Source organism: Sturnira hondurensis, unplaced genomic scaffold (assembly GCF_014824575.4).
Source record: "Sturnira hondurensis isolate 20B ecotype Veracruz unplaced genomic scaffold, ASM1482457v3 Scaffold0021143, whole genome shotgun sequence".
NCBI lineage: Eukaryota > Metazoa > Chordata > Mammalia > Chiroptera > Phyllostomidae > Sturnira > Sturnira hondurensis.
This window is the reverse complement of record NW_028093774.1, coordinates 28,351,234-28,369,843: the sequence shown is the minus strand read 5'-3', so window position 1 is coordinate 28,369,843 and position 18,610 is coordinate 28,351,234. Positions and strand designations below refer to the sequence as shown.

General features: G+C 40.2%; 1 protein-coding gene across 1 annotated transcript; it reads left to right on the top strand.

Moving 5' to 3' along the window:
• The first annotated feature begins 2,180 nt into the window (after nucleotides 1-2,180).
• On the top strand, nucleotides 2,181-10,574 carry AKAP5 (A-kinase anchoring protein 5). Its single transcript, XM_037031751.1, has 2 exons — nucleotides 2,181-2,587; nucleotides 5,280-10,574. The coding sequence occupies exon 2, from the start codon at nucleotides 5,532-5,534 to the stop codon at nucleotides 6,816-6,818; it is 1,287 nt and encodes a 428-aa protein (XP_036887646.1). The 5' UTR covers nucleotides 2,181-2,587; nucleotides 5,280-5,531; the 3' UTR covers nucleotides 6,819-10,574.
• The last annotated feature ends 8,036 nt before the right edge of the window (nucleotides 10,575-18,610 follow it).

The following is an 18,610-nucleotide window of genomic DNA, read 5'->3' as shown; positions in this document are numbered from 1 at the left end:
GCACCTCTGATCCGCACCTCAGAAGCTGTTGCTATGCACTGAAGGTGTGTATACACTCACTTTTAAGAGAGACAGCACTCATGTGCTGTTAAGTGAAGCAGAATACAGCAGAATTACTGTTTGTCTTGGCTGGTGCGGCCCCGGTGGTGCCTAGGAACAGATCCAACTGCCAGAGAACTGGAGCCACAGGTTCACTGAACGGTGTACCAAGGAAGAAAGGTGGAGACTTTTTCGCGAAAGATCTCTAAAATGGGAGAATTGTCACCAAAGAGTTGTAAACTATTTTGGGTAGCTATAGATCCAGGCTGTAGGTGGATAGGAACAGGATGGGAGAAATGGTATGATCAGTAGAGATCAGATAAATGTGTAAGCTCCTTGGCACACTGTACCTGGTGATGTTAACAAGATAAGCCGTAGGTAGGATGGTTTCTCATCAGATTGGAGAGATATTTATAGCCCATTTCTCATTATATAATGAAAAGCTACCAGTGGAGTAACAGACAACTATAAGGGTAATAGCTCCTTGTTACTTAAGTGAGTTTGGAGATGACGGATTTCTCTCCTGCATGAGGTACGTAACATTTTTCAAACCCAAAATATGGCATCGATTCCAGTCATCTAAAGAAAAACCACAGTGGTATTTTATTTATAGTGCCATATAGTGTGTGTGTGTGTGTGTGTGTGTGTGTGTGGTAGAAGTCAGGGATGAGTTATCTGTTATATACCTTAAAGAAGTCTGCCCTTCAAATACAAAATTCACCTCTTCCCTCAAATCATCCTTCAGTTCCCTTTCATTAATCTTTTTTCTTTAAAAAAAAAAGTGGAGTGAGATCTACAAGTCATCAAGGTGACGTTTATTGTTTTAACCTGTCCCTCATTTCATTTCCAACTGTTTTCTAATAAGACAGCTGGGCTGCCCTGTCTCACCCTACTTTTCCCTGCAATTGTTGCAGACTCCCAGAGCTAGTAGGTCTGAGAAAACTTGCTCCTCATTGGGTAATAGCATCTCAATTGATTATGGCTGGTGTAGATTCCTTTAGGTTTGTTTAAAGTTCAAAACTGGAAGTAAGCAGGGTTAGCAACCCATCTGGGGATATAAAAGACATTTCCACAGACTGGTGTCCTCTGAATGAATGAAGAAATTAAATTCTTAATTGCAACTACGCTAGATGCTTGTGGGTTTTCTTGTTTTACACTTCTTGACTCTCTTATCTGTGAATTTAAGATCTTGACAACTTGGATTCAACTTTGCTATTGTGTCCTAATAGTTCTTCCCTTAAAAATCTCAGTTAAAGCTATAGTATAGAATCTTATGAAGGGAAAATATATTGCCAGGAAAACCATCCCAAACTGGATAACAGATTTACTCTCCCACAGATCATGATCCTGTGGAAAGGAGTCATTCTTCCCCCACCGTAATAGGCTCTCCGTCTGGGTGTGCCTGGGAGGGGCAGAAAGAGGAGGCAGGGCCTGGCAGCTGGAGTTGCCCTAAGCTCTTACAGCAACACCTTTCATAGGTGTTAATGAAAGCAATGTGTACAAATAAATGCTTGTGGTGCTTTACACTACGTTTTGCAACTTGTTTAAAGATTCAGAGATTTCAATGTATGAAAATACACAACCCAGCCAGTCAGGCAGGAAGTAGATGCTGCCTGTGCCCTGTGCTCCCGCTGGAACTGTAAGGAAACCCTCTGCACACTCCCTCCCCCCATCCTCCCACCCTGCACCCCACCCCGCTGGAGAAGGACAAGGTTAAAGCAGGCACCGGAATATCCGGAAGGAAAACATGGGTAACTTGTAAACTACCTTATTCTTGGAAGTATGTAAGGTATAAAGCATGAGTGGGCCCGGGTCCTGTCCTCTTCTGATGTGCGCACAGGTCGCATCATCTCTACCCGCCCCCTAGAGCAGGGAGACCAGGGTCTGGCGCCTGGGCTCTGATAGCCTGTTTGACGAGCCATGACGACCTCATCACACCCAACCTCACTCCTGGGAAAGTTTTTGGTGGTTTCAATTCATACATGTCATTTTCTCTCCAAACAAATGAGATCCCACGCTGCAGTTTTGAATCCTACTTTTAAAATATGGTATCTGCTGGGCCTTTAAATAGTCAGTTTGGGGTGGGGGTGGGGTTATGGTGGGAGTCCCTATAATTTAAAACAGGATTTTGCTTCCTCGCTTCTCAGAAAATGGGCTCACCACCCAGATTGCCTTCCCATCTGCTGGCTCTCTCTGTGGACCCCACATCCTTGCCCGGTTGTGGTGGCGTCCAGGCTAGGTGCTGCGAGGTCCGCTCGCACGTGGCTGGGTCGACAGCCCGCAGTGACCAGGTGGACCTGCGGGTGCCCGCCCCTAACCCAGCCGCCCCCAGCCCGCAGCCCTGGCTCCGCCCCAGCCCGCCGCTCAGCGCGCATTGGTGCTGCTGGCTGTCAGTCCCTGCGCTCTGGGGAGGGGGCGCCGCCAGGCTGCGGTCCCTCTGCAGAGGTCTTCTCGCTTACGGTGCGACGGTGGCTTCCCTGCGGCCTGGGCGCCCAGCCCCGCCAGCGCCCCCCTTCCCTACTGGGCAGCAAGGACCCCAGCACCCTCGGTAAGTGAAAGAGGGCGAGGAGGTTGCGGGAGAAGAGAGTGCGGACCAGTGTCTGGTCCGCTGACTGCGCGGCTGAGTGGGCAAGAGGCGCCCCCCGGACCCCCGGAATCTGCGCCACCCCCCCACCCCAGAGATGGCCGATACAAGAATCAGAAGGTCATTTGTCCGTGGGAATCTCCAGCCGGCGCGACCCCCATCAGCTCTACCTGCCCTCTTAGCCTTACAGTTCATCCTAGAAGCATGGATTGCAGTAGATTTCCCCCCTTCTTTGCCCTTTACTTGTGGGAAATGTGGTTTGGGGTCCCTGGCATTATAATTGTGCAGATAGCTTGAAGCTGGGTTATCTGTTGCACGCCCCCGGCACTTTCCTTTTTGAGTAGTTTATCCTGCACTCTAGCTCCTGCCATAAGGCGCGTCCAGCCCGAATGCGAGACGCCTTCCTCCCGGAGGAAGCTTCGTGGTCCACATCCGATGCTGGAGAGAACCACTGCTTTCCCGAGAAAGCGGTGGCTCTTTGCCTCGGCGCTTCTCTGCTCACAGGGAAATGGGAAGGGGTATTTCCTGTAGCATTAGACTAGCAGTTCTATCAGGAAACGACAACAGGGACTTTGACTCCTGATAAAACTGCACCTGCAGTTTAAGGACGAATCATTTGCAATCTAACATTCTGCAAAGTTTTAATGTTTAGAGACTGCATGTTCCCCACCGCAATTAGGTTTTTTGTTTGGATTTTTTTTTCTACAGTGTGATAAGTCATTCAAATAGGTTTTTCAAGCAGCTCTCCATGTTAGTTTCAAATGATACATTCCTACACACAATCTAATTTCAATATTTCTGCTAGTTATACATCCCCTGGTTAATAAAAGTTTTCAGGAGCTGAGCACTCACAAGAGGTGAGAGGACTTAAAGGTGTAATCAGCAGTAATTCAAGTACTTATGGAAGCATTATGTGAGGAGGGACACTATAAAATGTTCATATTTTAGCTCCATTATTGTTATAGGATGACTTGTCTTTCTGTCAGAGGCATGGAATATGTAACACCCAACCTAAGGGAATACTTAGATCGTAGAAAATCATAACTGATTTTCAGAATTTCAGTGTCATACGTGGTTCATAGAATCAAGAGCTACCCAAATAAACCTTCAACAGTGAAGGATTTACATGAAAACAGTCCAAGGAATGAGTCCCTTTGCTTATTTAAGGTTTTCATCAACTAAAATTCATAGGGTTTTTGTTAGAGGATTGCCCCCCATCTCTCTTCACTGGTACCATCATGCCCTTTTATGGATTAATTTTAAAATATGCCTTTATATATAACTAATCGGTTCACTGGTTGGACAGCTTACCATTTACATTTGGTTTTTAAATTAGCTCTAGAACCAAGAAAACACAGTAGAAGAAATTTCAAAAGCTTAATTTTAAAATAGCAAGAAACTCAGTCTAATCTTAATTCAGTTATGAGTTGATGGGCTATATAATGGTTAAATAACCATTAAACTTTTATTTTAATTTTGGCTAGTGGATCTAGTACAGATTAACATCTGTAAACAACCCATTTTTTTGATGAAACTCTTTCAGAGCATGGGCTTCAGAAACAACCTTGGGCCGAATCAGCTGTTACCCACCAGTGGAGTGACCTCTGGCCAGTTGCTTGGCCTCCCTCTTCCTGTTTCTTCCTCTTTCGAGGGTGACGCCACCACCTACTCATCCTGTACTGTGGGCAGGATCAGAGGCGTATGTAAATGTGCTTAGCACTTCCTAATACACAAAAGTTGTTCAATAAATGTCAGCTATTACTATCTTTCACTCTTACCTTCATTATGGAAAATGTTTGAAGAGCAAATACTTAGAAAAATGTCAACATTACACAACTAAATTTAAGGTCGGAAAATTACAAGTGATGTCAAACTTCCCCAGTGTATGTATGGAAAGTAGCACCTCCCTGAGGGAATGACCATGTTTAGAACAGAAACCTTATGGCTCAATGGAAAGGACACTGGAGAGTCGAAGTCTTCAGTTCTAACTCTGGCTATGGCCTTATCTAACTGTGTGGTTTTCAACAGGCTAACTGCCCATTCTCGTGCTCAATTTCTTCATAAGACTGGACTTGATTAATCTCAACTATTCTTTAAGATACTCTGCAGCTTCAGAATTCTTTATTGTGCATAATAAAAGTCACACTACTTTATACTTACACTTCACTGATTGACTGATTTTAGAGGAAGAGGAAGGAAGAGAGAGAGAAACATTGACTTGTTGTTCCACTCACTTATACATTAATTGGTTGATTTTTGTATGTGCTCTGACTGAGTATCGAACCTGCAACCTTAGTGTTTCAGGAGGAAATGTTGGCCAGGGTTACGCTTCACTGTTTTTTGTTGTTGTTTGCTAACTTGCACTTTGGTCATAAATAATTTGTAAAGACAGCACAAGTAAAGAATTGATAAAATTGTCAGATTTGCACAAATACTCCAAAATGAAGTTTTAACAACGCACTAGAGCAAAATATATTCACAGTGAAATATTTTTGATGAGGCAAAAGTTAACTCCAATTTTTATTCTCCAGTCATTTCCAGCAAGTTTTCCTATGGGAAATGCCTGGTAGAGTCATTTACATTGAACTGAAATCATCTCTGTAGAAAACAGTAGGCTGACAGTGAAATGAAACACCACTCTCTTTTCTCTTATCAGGTTGCTCTTCAAATAAAACAAGTCTCTCAAGGGCTTTCATGAAGAAATTAGAGAGAAATTACAATTAATGGAGAAACGAGGCATTTGCATACTGAAGAAACCACCTCAAACACCTGTATGCAATAAAACGAAAGGAGTAAATACATCTAGAAGAAATTTTGCTTCGTATGATATTTTTGCCCAGCTTTTTGTCCTAAACGGCTGCTAAAGAAGAGAGAATATCATTTACTAGTGAAAGAGTGTAATGTAAAAATGGAGACCCGAGTTTCTGAGATTCAAGTAGAAAGCAAGGAAGAGAAGAGATCAGCAGAAGTTAGTCCTCAGGATGAGAAGCAGGAGGAAAAATCATCAACACTTTGCTTCAAGAGAAGAAAGAAATCAGCCAAAGCAATGAAACCCAAAGCGAGCTCTGAAGCTGGTGATGTGGCAACAAAATGTCCCTCAGAAGCAGGAGCTCCTGATCCACCACAGACCCCAGGGGGGACCTGGGCCTCGATCAAACGCCTTGTAACACGCAGGAAACGGTCCGAATCTTCAAAGCAGCAAAAGCCCTGTGAGGCCAAAATACAACCTGAAATCAATACTGAGGATGCTGCTATTTCTAAGAAAAAGGCAAAATCCAGACTTAAGATTCCCTGCATAAAATTCTCAAAAGGGGAAAAAAGAAGCAATCATTCCAAAGTTATAGAAGATGCAGACTGCAGCATCAAAGTTCAGGAAGAGGCTGAAAGACTGGATACAAAATCCCCAACCCAATCAGATGCCCAGGCAACAAAGACCCAGCTGACCCAGGACGTATGTGGAGATGTCTCACAGAAAGAAGGTGGTGAGGTCTGTGAATCACATGTGAGCAACAGCAGAACTTCTCCTGGAGAGGAGGTGATTTCAGTAGAACTTGGATTAGATGCAGGGCATCTGGCTATTCAAACAGGAACTCAAATCCTTGGAAAAGATACTGAAACGACTGAGGAAAAAGAAAGTATCCAGTCCCAGCAAAAAAGCCCACTTGAAATTTCAGAAACAGAACATCAGCTACCAGTGGTTTCTGATGCTCCCCCCTCACCTGCAATCCCAGATCAACAAATTGAGGAAGAAGCCAGAAACAGTCCCCTAGAAAGTGGACCAAACTGGAAAGACCATGAAAGTGGAGAGGTTGTAGCTGAAGAGATTAAGCCAAAGGATACTGAATTGAGCCAGGAATCAGATGTTAAAGAAATCGAGATCAGCGCAGAGAGACCCAAAAGAGAAGAAAGCAAAAGAATGGAGCCGATTGCTATTATTATTACAGACACTGAAATTAGTGAATTTGATGTTAAGAAATCTAAAAATGTCCCTAAGCAATTCTTAATTTCAACTGAAAATGAGGAAGTAGGGGATTTTGCTGAGTGTGGTTTTGAGGGTAGAACTTCAGAACAATATGAAACACTCTTAATAGAAACAGCTTCTTCTCTCGTCAAGAATGCCATCCAGTTGTCAATAGAACAACTGGTTAATGAAATGGCCTCCGATGGTAATAAAATAAACAATCTTCTACAGTGACTCAATTTCCAAATCATGGGAAGGGGAAAAAGGTTTAATGATGAATTGTTTTACATATCTGTGGCATTTCTTATTAAGTAACAAACGAGAGGTTTTCATCTGTGGGATTTAAAGGTATAATCTCAGCCCAGAAGTGCGGAAGAATTAACCAAGTTTATAAAACCCTGCCTACCACTAAAATGCAGTCACTTTTGGATGGAGAAGGTCAGTACATTTGCAAGGCCAAGTGAGTAGCTAAATACAAGGAGTTGCTAAAATGGCATGTGGAGATGGGGGTGCCTGAGGGAAGGAAGATGTGTTTGTTGAACACTTACAAAATGACATAGTCTCTTCAATGTCCTTTGATGTCACAAAGCCTGGTTTCCTTTTGATAATTCAACTCTGTGTATAGGTTAACACTGCATTCAGTTTTCAAAAACATTTTAGTTACAGCGCACATTTATGTTGTTTAAAGTGGTGAGTAAAGGCGAGCTTTTTGGTGTGAATGTGTGCACAGTATGTCTAGTTGAATTAAACATGAGTGGTTTTTTTAGTCTTGCTCAAGGCCCTTTAAAAAAAACTGTTCACAAATTACTCCAAACGGGCAAATAATTACAAAGCCATGGGAACAGGGAGTACCTTTTTGCTCTCCATCTTCTGCCCCAAACAGACTTGCACAAATCTATTTCTGCATGGGACCATCTGATGAAAAGGTAAAAACAAAACAACAGCAACAACAAAACAAAAAGTGGAATAGTATTTTCCTCCCTGGAGAAGGCAAACTTCCCACGTAACGAGCTCTCATGATCAGTGTGGATTTGTGCTTCGGGGTCACTTCTCTGAAGACCAGGCTCATCAACTCTCCTCAGAGTGGGGAGAGGGTTCGGAGCCAGCCTGGCAGGAAAAGTCCTAGGGAATCACCATAATTTAGTAAAGAAAAGTATTCATTCTTGACCAAGAGTGAGCCAAGTGAATAGAAAGTAAAAAGTTACTGCTTAAGCACATCATTTTAAATGTCAGTGTTCTCTCATTGTGCCTATTCTATGGTTTTGAGAGACACCAGTAAAAAAAATTTGACATGGATATTGAAATTTTTTCACCAGTTTTCTTTCATTATAGCTGATCCCTTAACAACAGCAAAACTTATAAGAAAGAGAAGGGCTTATTTGCATTTTATTTAACTATTTAAATCATTGATCTCATGAATGAATGCCATATTTTTAAAAAAGTGATTCTATTTCAATCTTTTCTTGTGGCCATAGTACTGTAAATATCCTTCCTTACCTCCCAGGATGGGCTTCAGATTGTACAGTCCCACACTGTCTAAACTGAGTGATGGTGTTATTCTGAAAGCAGATAAATAATGAGGAGCTTTCACCGGAGTTGTAAGGTATTTGGTAAGAGTATTTGTATATTAGAGAAAAGAATGTGACATTAGATGACTTTAAATGATCTGGTGACTTCTTGAATTACTTCTGGGTTGCACATAGAAAGTATGTGCTAATTTGTCCTGTAGCATCTTTGTTTCTTTCTGTAAGTACATATTGAGAGCTCTCGTAGAAAAATCTCATCTGACTTTGGAACTGAACAATGGATATTATTAGCAAGATTCTCTGCTGAAGTGCAAAAGTATTCCCCTACCTTCACGCTTATAAACTTGGGAGGGGGAGCCCACCAAAATCCTTCAATTTGGCAGGATAAAAAGCAAATCTTTCAAAATACATGACCTCCCCCCTGCAATTTTTTACTTGTATAACTTTAAACATTAAAAAAAAAAAAGACTGCTTAGTCAGCCTCCCTAACAATCTTTTAAATTCACTATATGGTGCTAATGAACTTGGATAGCTACCAGCAAATATATATTTAAAAGTGAACAATTTAAAAAACCTGATTGAAGTTGGTGCATTTTACAGTGTTCCAAGAACCCTTCCTTCATTAACTGCAAGGAGGGCTCAAGCCAATATGCTTGCATTGTAAGTTTTTAGTCTCTCATGAATGAGCAAAAAGTACAGCACTTACCAGTTATTGAAAATATTTTGAAAGGTTTAGGTGTATTTGTTTGGCAGTTTTAAAGACAGATACTAGGTTAATATGTGTAATAATTTTTTTGTTAAAAAAGTAACATTTTATCTCTTCCCATATCTCTACACACACACCCCCACCACACACACACTGGTTTGATATATATTTTTGATTAGAATGTATTATACATAGTGGATTGTTTTTGTAATGAGAATACTCTATTTGCATTAATTCTTAAATGGTTTCTTCTCAGTCTTTTCTACTGAAAATATCTGGTGAATTAAATAAGTAGGATTCCTTATTTACCAGACATTAATTGGTTTCAATCTGATTAGGTGTATCTTCCATGTAGATTAAAACCTACTACAGTGAATTCCGAGATGACCCAAATTGTTCTGCTTTTATAGAAATAACTAGGAATCAGATAATTTAGAAATCATTCTTAAGATTTTTTATTATGGCATTTTAAGCAGTTTGATTTTATATGTAAGATATTAAATGAATTAAATATGTTCTTATTCAATTCACAACCCTTTGACAATATTAAGTCGATCATTTAGAAGGGAACTTAATAACAGCACATTGATTTTCATTTAAATGCGCTGTGGTATAAACATTGCCTTTAGTAAACATTAACTGGTGGGGGATGCAGTTTCTCTTTGAACCTAGAAGTTTACAAGGCTGGTTGGTTTATCAGACACTTGGTCTGTTTTTCAGCATATTGTCTTCCTCCTGTCAAGAATCAAGTATCATTCAGTTTGCTTTACAACCCAGAGAATATGAAAATCCTCCTCTATTTTATGTAATACTATTCACTTAACATTTTCTCAAAGTGCTTTATAGGATATAAAAACAGTACCTGGTAACATTTAGGCAAAGGCAGCGGAAAACAAAAGAACTTTCAAACAGAAGGTGCGCCACCTCCTCTCCTTCAAACAACACGATAATAAGCATGCGGCCCGAATGGAGCTCTTTAGGAAAATCTCTGCATAATTTTCCTTCAAGGTAATCTATTTGACAATACAAAGTCTGTGATGATCTTAATTGGACTACTATTCAATGGCGTCTTAGAAACTCTGATTTACTTCTAAGAGATTGGGTTTCTTCATATGCACGTGTGAGCAGCCTTCCTGCTCACGGCTTCTACAGACGTGGATTATAGCAGGGCATGCAGTCCTGAGTTGGCTTCATAAATGTATGACTTCGAGTTGCCTTATTTTTTACAAGTAAGAGCTATTTTTTCTCAGGATTAATAACAGAGTTTTAAAAATAATTGTTAAACTTTCAGATCCCATTGTTGGAAAAGATCCTTTTTGTGTCAGCCTTATTCAGTTAGGTAAAGTCTTTCTAATTTCATCTGACACTTAATACATCAAGGGTTGACTTTTCTGCCCATCATTTAAGGGTTAGAATTCTTTAGGTTCAAATTCTGGTGATATTTTATTATATAACATGAAGTTTCTTATTTTACAGAATTTAAAATTTCAATGTATAGTACACTTTTGAAAAGAATTTTTTGTAATAATCCCTATTTAGTTATAAATATGTAACAGAAGGAAGCTGCGTAAAATGTGGATGTCCTGATTAAGTTCAGTTTGATTCAACATGTGTCGGGTGTAACATAGCCAAACACTCTGACACAGGGACAGGCTCCCTGCCCTCCAAGAGCTCAACCTAGAGAGAGCACCGACAGGCTCGGGGACTGGGTGAAGGCACAGGGCCACGGGCAATGCAGTATCTCAAATGCTAGGAAAGGATCAATAAAGAAAAAACAATTTTATCTGGTATGGGGAGGTAGTCATATAAATATAGGCACAGTTTGAAAGCATTCAGTTTCTAACTAGTTAAATGGTATACTCTGGTTTGTGAAGAAAAAGCTTGCATAATGTTATATATATTTATAGTAGTTCTTTGTGCAGTGTTAAGTGGATGAGCTGTTATGAAAAGTAAAAATTCCATTTTGTATTTCTCTATTACTGTGGGTCAGATGCTAATAATATTCAAGAAATACTCTAGAAAAAAGGCTTCAACCTGAACACATGTATTGCCTATTAATACAGACTTAATGTTATACTGGCTCATGTTTATTTTATTTATCCAAATCTTTTCACAGAAATGTGATACATTACTTTTATTTTTTAAAACTGTAAAGAACACACTGATGAACTACTGAGGCAACACCACAGAAAAGTTCTCCTGCTGATTGGGTGTGGGGCTGACTTCACCACCATGGGCCTCAAAGAGCGCGCCTTCAGCAAAGGGAAACACAAACACCTAGACTTTGAATTCAATTTCACTAAACTGATTCCATGTAAAGGGTGATTCTGACTTTGATGCCTTCTATGAACTGGACAGAAGTGCACCTGTTTCCATCATCTCTTGCTATATTCGTTGTTTCTACAGTGTATTAAATGATAAATTATTAATAACTTTTATGGTTTTCTAAATAACCAATCTTGATGTGAAAATGCTTAAATTATTCAGATGATGCCTGCTAAAGCTGAGTGTTTCCAAAGTACTGTTTATTAAGACACTGACTTTATTCCCCTCATGTTGACAGCCCAGTTTTTTCTTAAGCACCGCCCAATGATGACAATTGGACTATATGAAATAGTGTACTTTCCAGTCTCTGGACCAATTGAAAGTTGATAGAGTCTTAAATGTGCTAAAACTAAACCTCATTCCAAAGCAGAATGTTTTATTAATGTACAAACACTGTACATAAGGTATTTAATATTTCACATTTAGTAGAATTTTTAATTAAAATTAAAATTTTTAATTTTTAATTAAAATTAAAAAATCACTTTTTTTTCTAGTATAAAAGATGCAATATCTTTTGTAAAACTTGTCCTTGCAGGCAATTCTAACTTCTTTTTATATCTGCCTTTAATGCCAGCGTCTGGAGTCCTCAGCCCCTTTGTGGGTATCCACTTCTTTTTCTCGCTGAAAGCTTGAGACCTCCAGGGTGTCAAGTTCCTGAGCTTAGGAAAGAGAGTGATTGTATGTGTGTTTGTATCTGAGCCCACAACACATCCAAGAAAACCCTGAGCAAAGCTGGGCTTAGCACCATGACCCAGTTTTAAAAATCTAGGTGAGGGGAGGATGGTGCTGTGGCCCCTAGCCTGGAAACTGCTAAACTTAACATTGTCTCTGTAAATCCCAAGCTATCCTAACAGCAACAGTGTCCAGCCATTTCTGTACATTTGCAAGACAAGATACATTTCTCCATGACTCATCTGGTGACTAGGCTCAAACAGGACATTCGGTCTGGATCTTTCTGGTAGGAGTTAAACCTGTCATGTACTTTTCACAGCTGTACTTGTGGCTGTAAAGCTCAGGCTTCCCACTTCTGCATTCCTGGGAGATGGGAGCACAGGGTGACGTAAAAGCAGATGCAGTCATTTGTACACTTGTACTCAAACCTTTCATTCCCAAATCTCTACTTTGATATCTGTACCTTTAGGTCACAGGAGGCCTGGTCAGTATGGCTACAGGTGGGTCTCTGGACCACATCTGTGACCCATTACAATCATAACACAGCTACAGGCATGCAAGTTCAAATCAAATATCCTCATGTATAAATTACAATGAGGATGTTTCATTTGCAGCATAAAAACTTAGAATATTCTGTTTACATGGGTTATCCAAAACCAGAGGATTTCCATCCTCCTGGTCGGAAAGCTTGGACATGTCCTGGCACTCTGTGTAAGGCTGTGGTGCTGCACACAACAGGTCGTATGATCGGTCACTACTTAATTTAGGTGAAAAAATCAACCTGTTTTTCTGATCTTTTATTGAGATGTACCACAGTTTCATCAATAATTTTGTTGATTTCAGAGTGAAATTGCTTAGAATTATTTTCAGTTTTATGGATTTACTCTATACTCTTAATGCCTGGCCAATGTGCTTTTTCTGATCAAGTACAGTATGATTCATTAAGCTCTAAGGCCTTTCCATATTTATCTGGGCAGTCTTTTTCTCCATTTAAGATATAATTTACATACATATAAAATCTACCCTTTTTAGTGCAGAGGTCTAAGTTTTGACAAACTATATCAGTTGTGTCACCTAGGGAGTATTAACTTTTTATTCTGATTTCATTGTTCTTTATATGCCTATGTATTTTGGCTTAATATTTCCTGGATACATCAGTGAAAGTTACTACTTCCTGCAGAAATTCAAAATAAGGGCTTCTTAAACCCAACACTTAAACCAGGGTAAGGAAAAGCAGTGCTTCTGTGCACAGCTCTGCAAATTCTGCCCCACCCAACTCCAGGAGAGGCGTTCGTTTCATAGTGGTGCCCCCTAGCGTTAATTGTGCATAATAGGCTTGGCCATACATGGTAGCTCTGAACACAACTATCAATTAATTTTGAGAGATCTGCAAAAACTGTAGTGTTAACACCGACACGGGAAATGTTTTAAAAAAAAGAGAAGTTCTCCATTTATATACCTTTCCTCCCACACTTTAAAATATTGTGATAGTCCTGACTGATGTTGCTCAGTGGGTTGAGCGCCTGCCTACAAACCGAAGGTTGACAGTTCAATTCCCGATCAGGGCACACGCCTGGGTTGCCAGCCAGGTCCCTGGTTGGGGGCATGTGGAAGGTAACTGATCCATGTTTCTCTTGCACATTGATGTTTCTCTCCCTTGCTTTCTCCCTCCCTTCTCTAAAAAATAAAATCTTTAAAAAATGTATTGTGATAAAGAGAGAGGATAGGATCCCTGACTGCTACAGCTCACCTGGTTGGACGTCATCCTGCCAAGGGAAAGGTCACTCATTTCCTGTCAGGGCACATGCCTGAACTGCAGTTTGGCCCCAGCCAGAGTGTGTGGGAGAGGCAACCACGTATTGATGTTTCTCACCCTGTCTTTCTCCCTCCCTTCCCCTCTCTAAAAATTAAATTAAAGTCTTTTTAAAAAGAGGACAGGAACAACTGTGCTCACAGCACCACACTTTGCACGTGCAAAAAGGCCAACATGAGAGATGCAAACTGGTCCAGTAAAGACTGTTGAGACTCACTCCACTAGAACCTTTGGCTTGCATTTTGAAACCCTTCTTACCTTTGCAAATTTTTACCTTTTTTTCTAAAGAACTACCATATATTCTTTAAATTTTCCTCCCTACAAGGCACTTACTACCCATTACCCAAACAAAAAATTATTAATACTTTCCCTAGCTATGGTTTGAACTAAGCACTATATTGCTTCCACTACAGAAAAATGTGGCAGAGCTAAATTCACAAGATCTTGTTCCTTAAAGGTGTCCTTGACCCACACAGATCTTACACGGGCCTTCCTCAAGCTCAGTAACGACGTCGCCAGACCAGGGCTGCCAGCTACAGCTGGCGAAGGAGGACTCCTTCGCAGGATCCCTTCCTGCAGACGCCCTTCCCCCGGTCCCAGGAGAGCAAGGACCAGTTCAGGTGTGCAGAGAACCCCTCCCCAGCACTGCTATTCCTTCAGATTTCTGATATGAAAGGACACAATAATTTTTAATAGCTTTAGGGAAGAAGGTACTTTATTTTCATTATTTCAGTACAATATTACCAAGCTGTTTCACTAAAAAAGTTTTGCCATGGATGGTGTAGCTCAGTGGATTGAGCATGGGCCTGCCAACCAAAGTGTTGCCGGTTCTATTCCCAGTCAGGGCACATGCCTTTGTTGCAGGCCAGGTCCCCAGAATGGAGTGCAACCACACATTGATGTTTCTCTCCCTCTCTTTCTCCTTCCCTTCTCCTCTCTCTAAAAAGTAATAAAATGTTTTTTTTTTAAAGTTTCAACATTGTATAAATGCTGGAAGAGAATTTATCTGAGAGGAAGTGGGTTTATTCTCCAAGTTGGCTAATCAGCTGTAAACTAAATTTAACGAAAGTCTTTGGTGATTAGGTACAAAATCCTAGGATGATGATAATACTGCGGGTAGAAATGATGTGGACGGACAAAAGAGGGCAGAGTACATCCGTTCAGAATGGGAAGGCCCAGAGAATTGGAGGCCAAAGAACTCTATTAACGTCTCGCCTTACTCAGAGATTGGAACTGATTGAAAGGAAGTGAGGGAAGAAAGGAATAAAGAAAACCTGTGTAGAAAGTCAGTTGTTGAACTGTAGCTGAAAAAGTAAACTCCATAAAATAATATACAGATTAGTAAAATAACTCGAAGGTTATGGGTGTGAAGAAATGAGATAATCTTTCAGTTGGAACCACCATCTTCCATTAATTCGCCAGCAATTAATGGAAGAATTACTTCCATTCTTCCATTAAGACAAAGGGAAAGAGAGGCACCCGCTGTATGTACTTCAGGCCTTTTAGAAAACATGGTTCCTTTGCCTCATATGTGAGAATCTACAAGCAAGATGATACTGCAGGCATCCAGGGAACGGGCACCGTTCCAAAGGGAATGGCCACAAATGTCACCAGCGCTACACTGCAAGAGTCTACAATGTCACCCAGCATGCAGTGGGCACTGCTGTACACAAACAAGTCAAGGGCAAGATTCTTGACGAGAGTTAATGTCCATACGGAGCATATTGAGCACTCTAAGAGCCGAGAGAGCCTCCTGAACCAAGTAGAAGAAAATGATCAGAAAAAGAAGGAAGCCAAAGAGAAAGGTACCTGGGTTCAATGAAGCACCAGCCTGCTCCACCCAGAAAGGCGCACTGTGGGAACCAACGGAAAGGAGCCCATTCCCTGTGAGTTCATGGTGCGACAAGTGTAAAAATTAAAAATTAAAAAAGATATCTCTACTGGAAGAGGGAGCAGGAAAGAGAAAGAGGAGGAAGGAGGAAACGGAAAGAGGAAAGGAGGAAGAAGTTGAAGAAAGAGGAAGAAGGGAGGAAGGAGAAAGGAGGATGAGAAGGGAGAAGGCAGTAGGAAGAGGAATAAGAAAAGAAAGAGAAGGAAAAGGAAGAAGAGGAGAAGGAAGAGGAAGACAGAAGGTAAAGAAAAGGAAAGGAAAGAAAAGAAAAAGAAGCAAGCAAGCCAAGAAATAAGGGAGTATTTACTCGAATGGACCTGGACTTCTTTCTTGATCAGGTACAGCACTAAAAAATCTATCAGTCTGAGGCCTGATGAGAAAAGCAAATGTGATTGGGACTAGAATTCCAAGGTCTAACTGTTAAAGCTCACAAGAATCCTCAGAATGCTCAATATAACAGTCACAATAAGTGTGATATTTTTAAAAAGGTATCTGCTGCATCTCAATCAAAGAGGAATGTCAAGATATTGTAGCATCTAATGTACCATGGAATTCTAGGAAAACCCTCTGACTCTACAAAGTAAAGCAAGATCCAGGCATAGCTGAGTACTAAATAAACAGTGAAATAGTGATGCCAAATTTGAAAATAAGGTAAAATAGATTCTTAAAAAGTACATTAGTGCCACCTTTTGGCCAGATTAAAATTTACACAAATTACAACCTACAATCATTTTAATTTCACAGAGACCTTGTTAGAGACACAATTGTTTAATTCAAACATTACACGAATATATTTAAAACTGTCTTGCCCTGGCCCATGTGGATCAGTTGGTTGAAGTGTCATCCTGTACACCAAAAGATTGGGGGTTTGATTCTTGGTCAGGGCACATACCTAGGTAGTGGATTCAATTCCCGGGTTGGGGCACGTTTGGGAGGCAACCAATTGATGTCTCTCTCTCTAAAATCAATAAACATATTTTTTAAACTGTATTTTTTAAAAATTTTATTTCAATTGCTGTTCAAGTAGTTTTCTGTCTTTTACTCCCATCCCAGCCCACCCCCACAGTGCTCCCCACCTCCTTCCCATTTCCACCCTCCTTAGTTTTTGTCCATGTGTCCTTTATACTTGTTCCTGTAAACCCTTCCCCTTTTCCCCTGAAATTCCCTCCCTTCTCCCCTCTGTACACTGTCAGCCTGTTCTCTATTTCAGTGTCTTTGGTTATATTTTGCTTGTTTGTTTGTTTTGTTATTTAGGTTCTTGTTAAAGGTTAGATCATATGGTATTTGTCTTTTACTGCCTGGCTTATTTCACTGAGCATAATGCTCTCCAGTTCCATCCATGCTGTCACAAAGGGTAGGAGCTCCTCTCTTTCTGCTGCATAGAATTCCATTGTGCAAATGTACCATAGTTTTTTGATCCATTCAATTACTCATGGGTATCTAGGTTGCTTCCAACACTTGGCTATTGTAAATTGTGCTGCTATGAACACTGGGGTGTATAAAACTGTCTTGTTTCTTAGCACATCCTTGACTTTTAATAGTCACACTTAAAAAAATGTTTTAAAGGCTAGGATAAAGGATAATATTTACAAGCAGAATTTAATTCCAATCTAATATGTCTCATACACAGTAAGAACTGTATTAACTTCAAAGATGACTGAGACAGAAATCCCAGAATTTCTCTTGGCAACCATCACAAAACTTATTTTAAGTTTTTAGACCAGGATTAGTCAGCTGCAACACTACAGACATTTTGGACTGGGCACTTCTTTGTTGTGGGGGTTATCCTCTGCATTGTGAGATGTTTATCAGCAAACTTGGCCTCTACTCACAAGATGCCAGTAGCAACCTTGCCCCCACCCCAACCCAGTCTGACAACCAAAAACATCTCCACACTGCTAGATGTCCCCATGGTGAGGGGGACCACCCTTGTTATGGTTAAGATTTGTGTTAACTTGACCACGCAGTATACACATGCACTGACTCGCATCCTGTCTGGTGTCTCTCTGGAGAACCTTAACACATCCTGGTTGAGAAACACTGTTGCAGATTATGTTACCAGAGGAGAAACAGCAGGGAATAGGGGAGGAAAAAAGCAAAGAAAGAAATTTCTGGGGAATGACTAGGTATTACCTTTCTTTCCAGAGACAGTAGTTGGATTGTGGTTGATAAGAACTGGGCTCACTAGTACAGTGCACATCCAACATGTTACCTGGCACAGAGATTACTTACCTCGACACTGAGAAGGCATTTGGCAGACACTACTGTAAAGTAAGAACACATTCTATAAGCTGAGCTAATAAAATGCTTATGGTCAAATCGCATTAATTTATTTGTCATGATAAAATACATGAAATCCACTATTTTCATTGCATACAAAACTTTCTAAAAGAATGTTTCTGAAGCAAATTCACAGTACATTAGGTGAAAGAGTTTAACCATACAATATGTTATTGATTTCAGTCTCCTATATTTTGGTATGTGTTACTTGTAGTTTGAAGATTTCTTCAGTGGGCCTTTTTTATCATACAAGTTTTTGAAATCCAAGTTTCTTTGAAAGTATTTTAAGTCAATATGTAATCTAACCTGACTAAATGATTTTATTTGGCACAAAAGAAAAGAGATGATGACAGTTCATATCTATTGCACTGGAGCAACATCTAAGTAATCACGTGTAGCAAGGATACATACAGAAGCGCAATGGATTCTTCGAGGTCTTGAAGACAAAAGTCACAGTGTGTGATTCCTTGTATTTTAGACGTCCAGTCTGAGGCTGTGTAATGGCACCACTTTTCAAAATGTCCAACCACACAAGCACAGAATTACAGCAGAGAGTAATCATTTACAGATTTCACTCTAGGACTTTAAAAATTAATTATAATAAAATTCCATAGAGATACATTTAGTTTAAAACATACGAAGTCACAGATACATTATGAAAACTTCTCATTTGGCCTATTCTTACCTCAATTACTACAGAAAATCAGTATATGAGTTACAACATCAAGAATATGCCTGTGCAAATAAACATTACACATTTTTTCAGGTTCTTTTTCCATGATTTATATGTATTTCCTTCAGTTTTAAATGAAG

Bases quoted from the DNA above. Each gene is read 5' to 3' on its own strand.
- AKAP5 (XM_037031751.1), top strand. From the start codon at position 5,532: ATGGAGACCCGAGTTTCTGAGATTCAAGTAGAAAGCAAGGAAGAGAAG.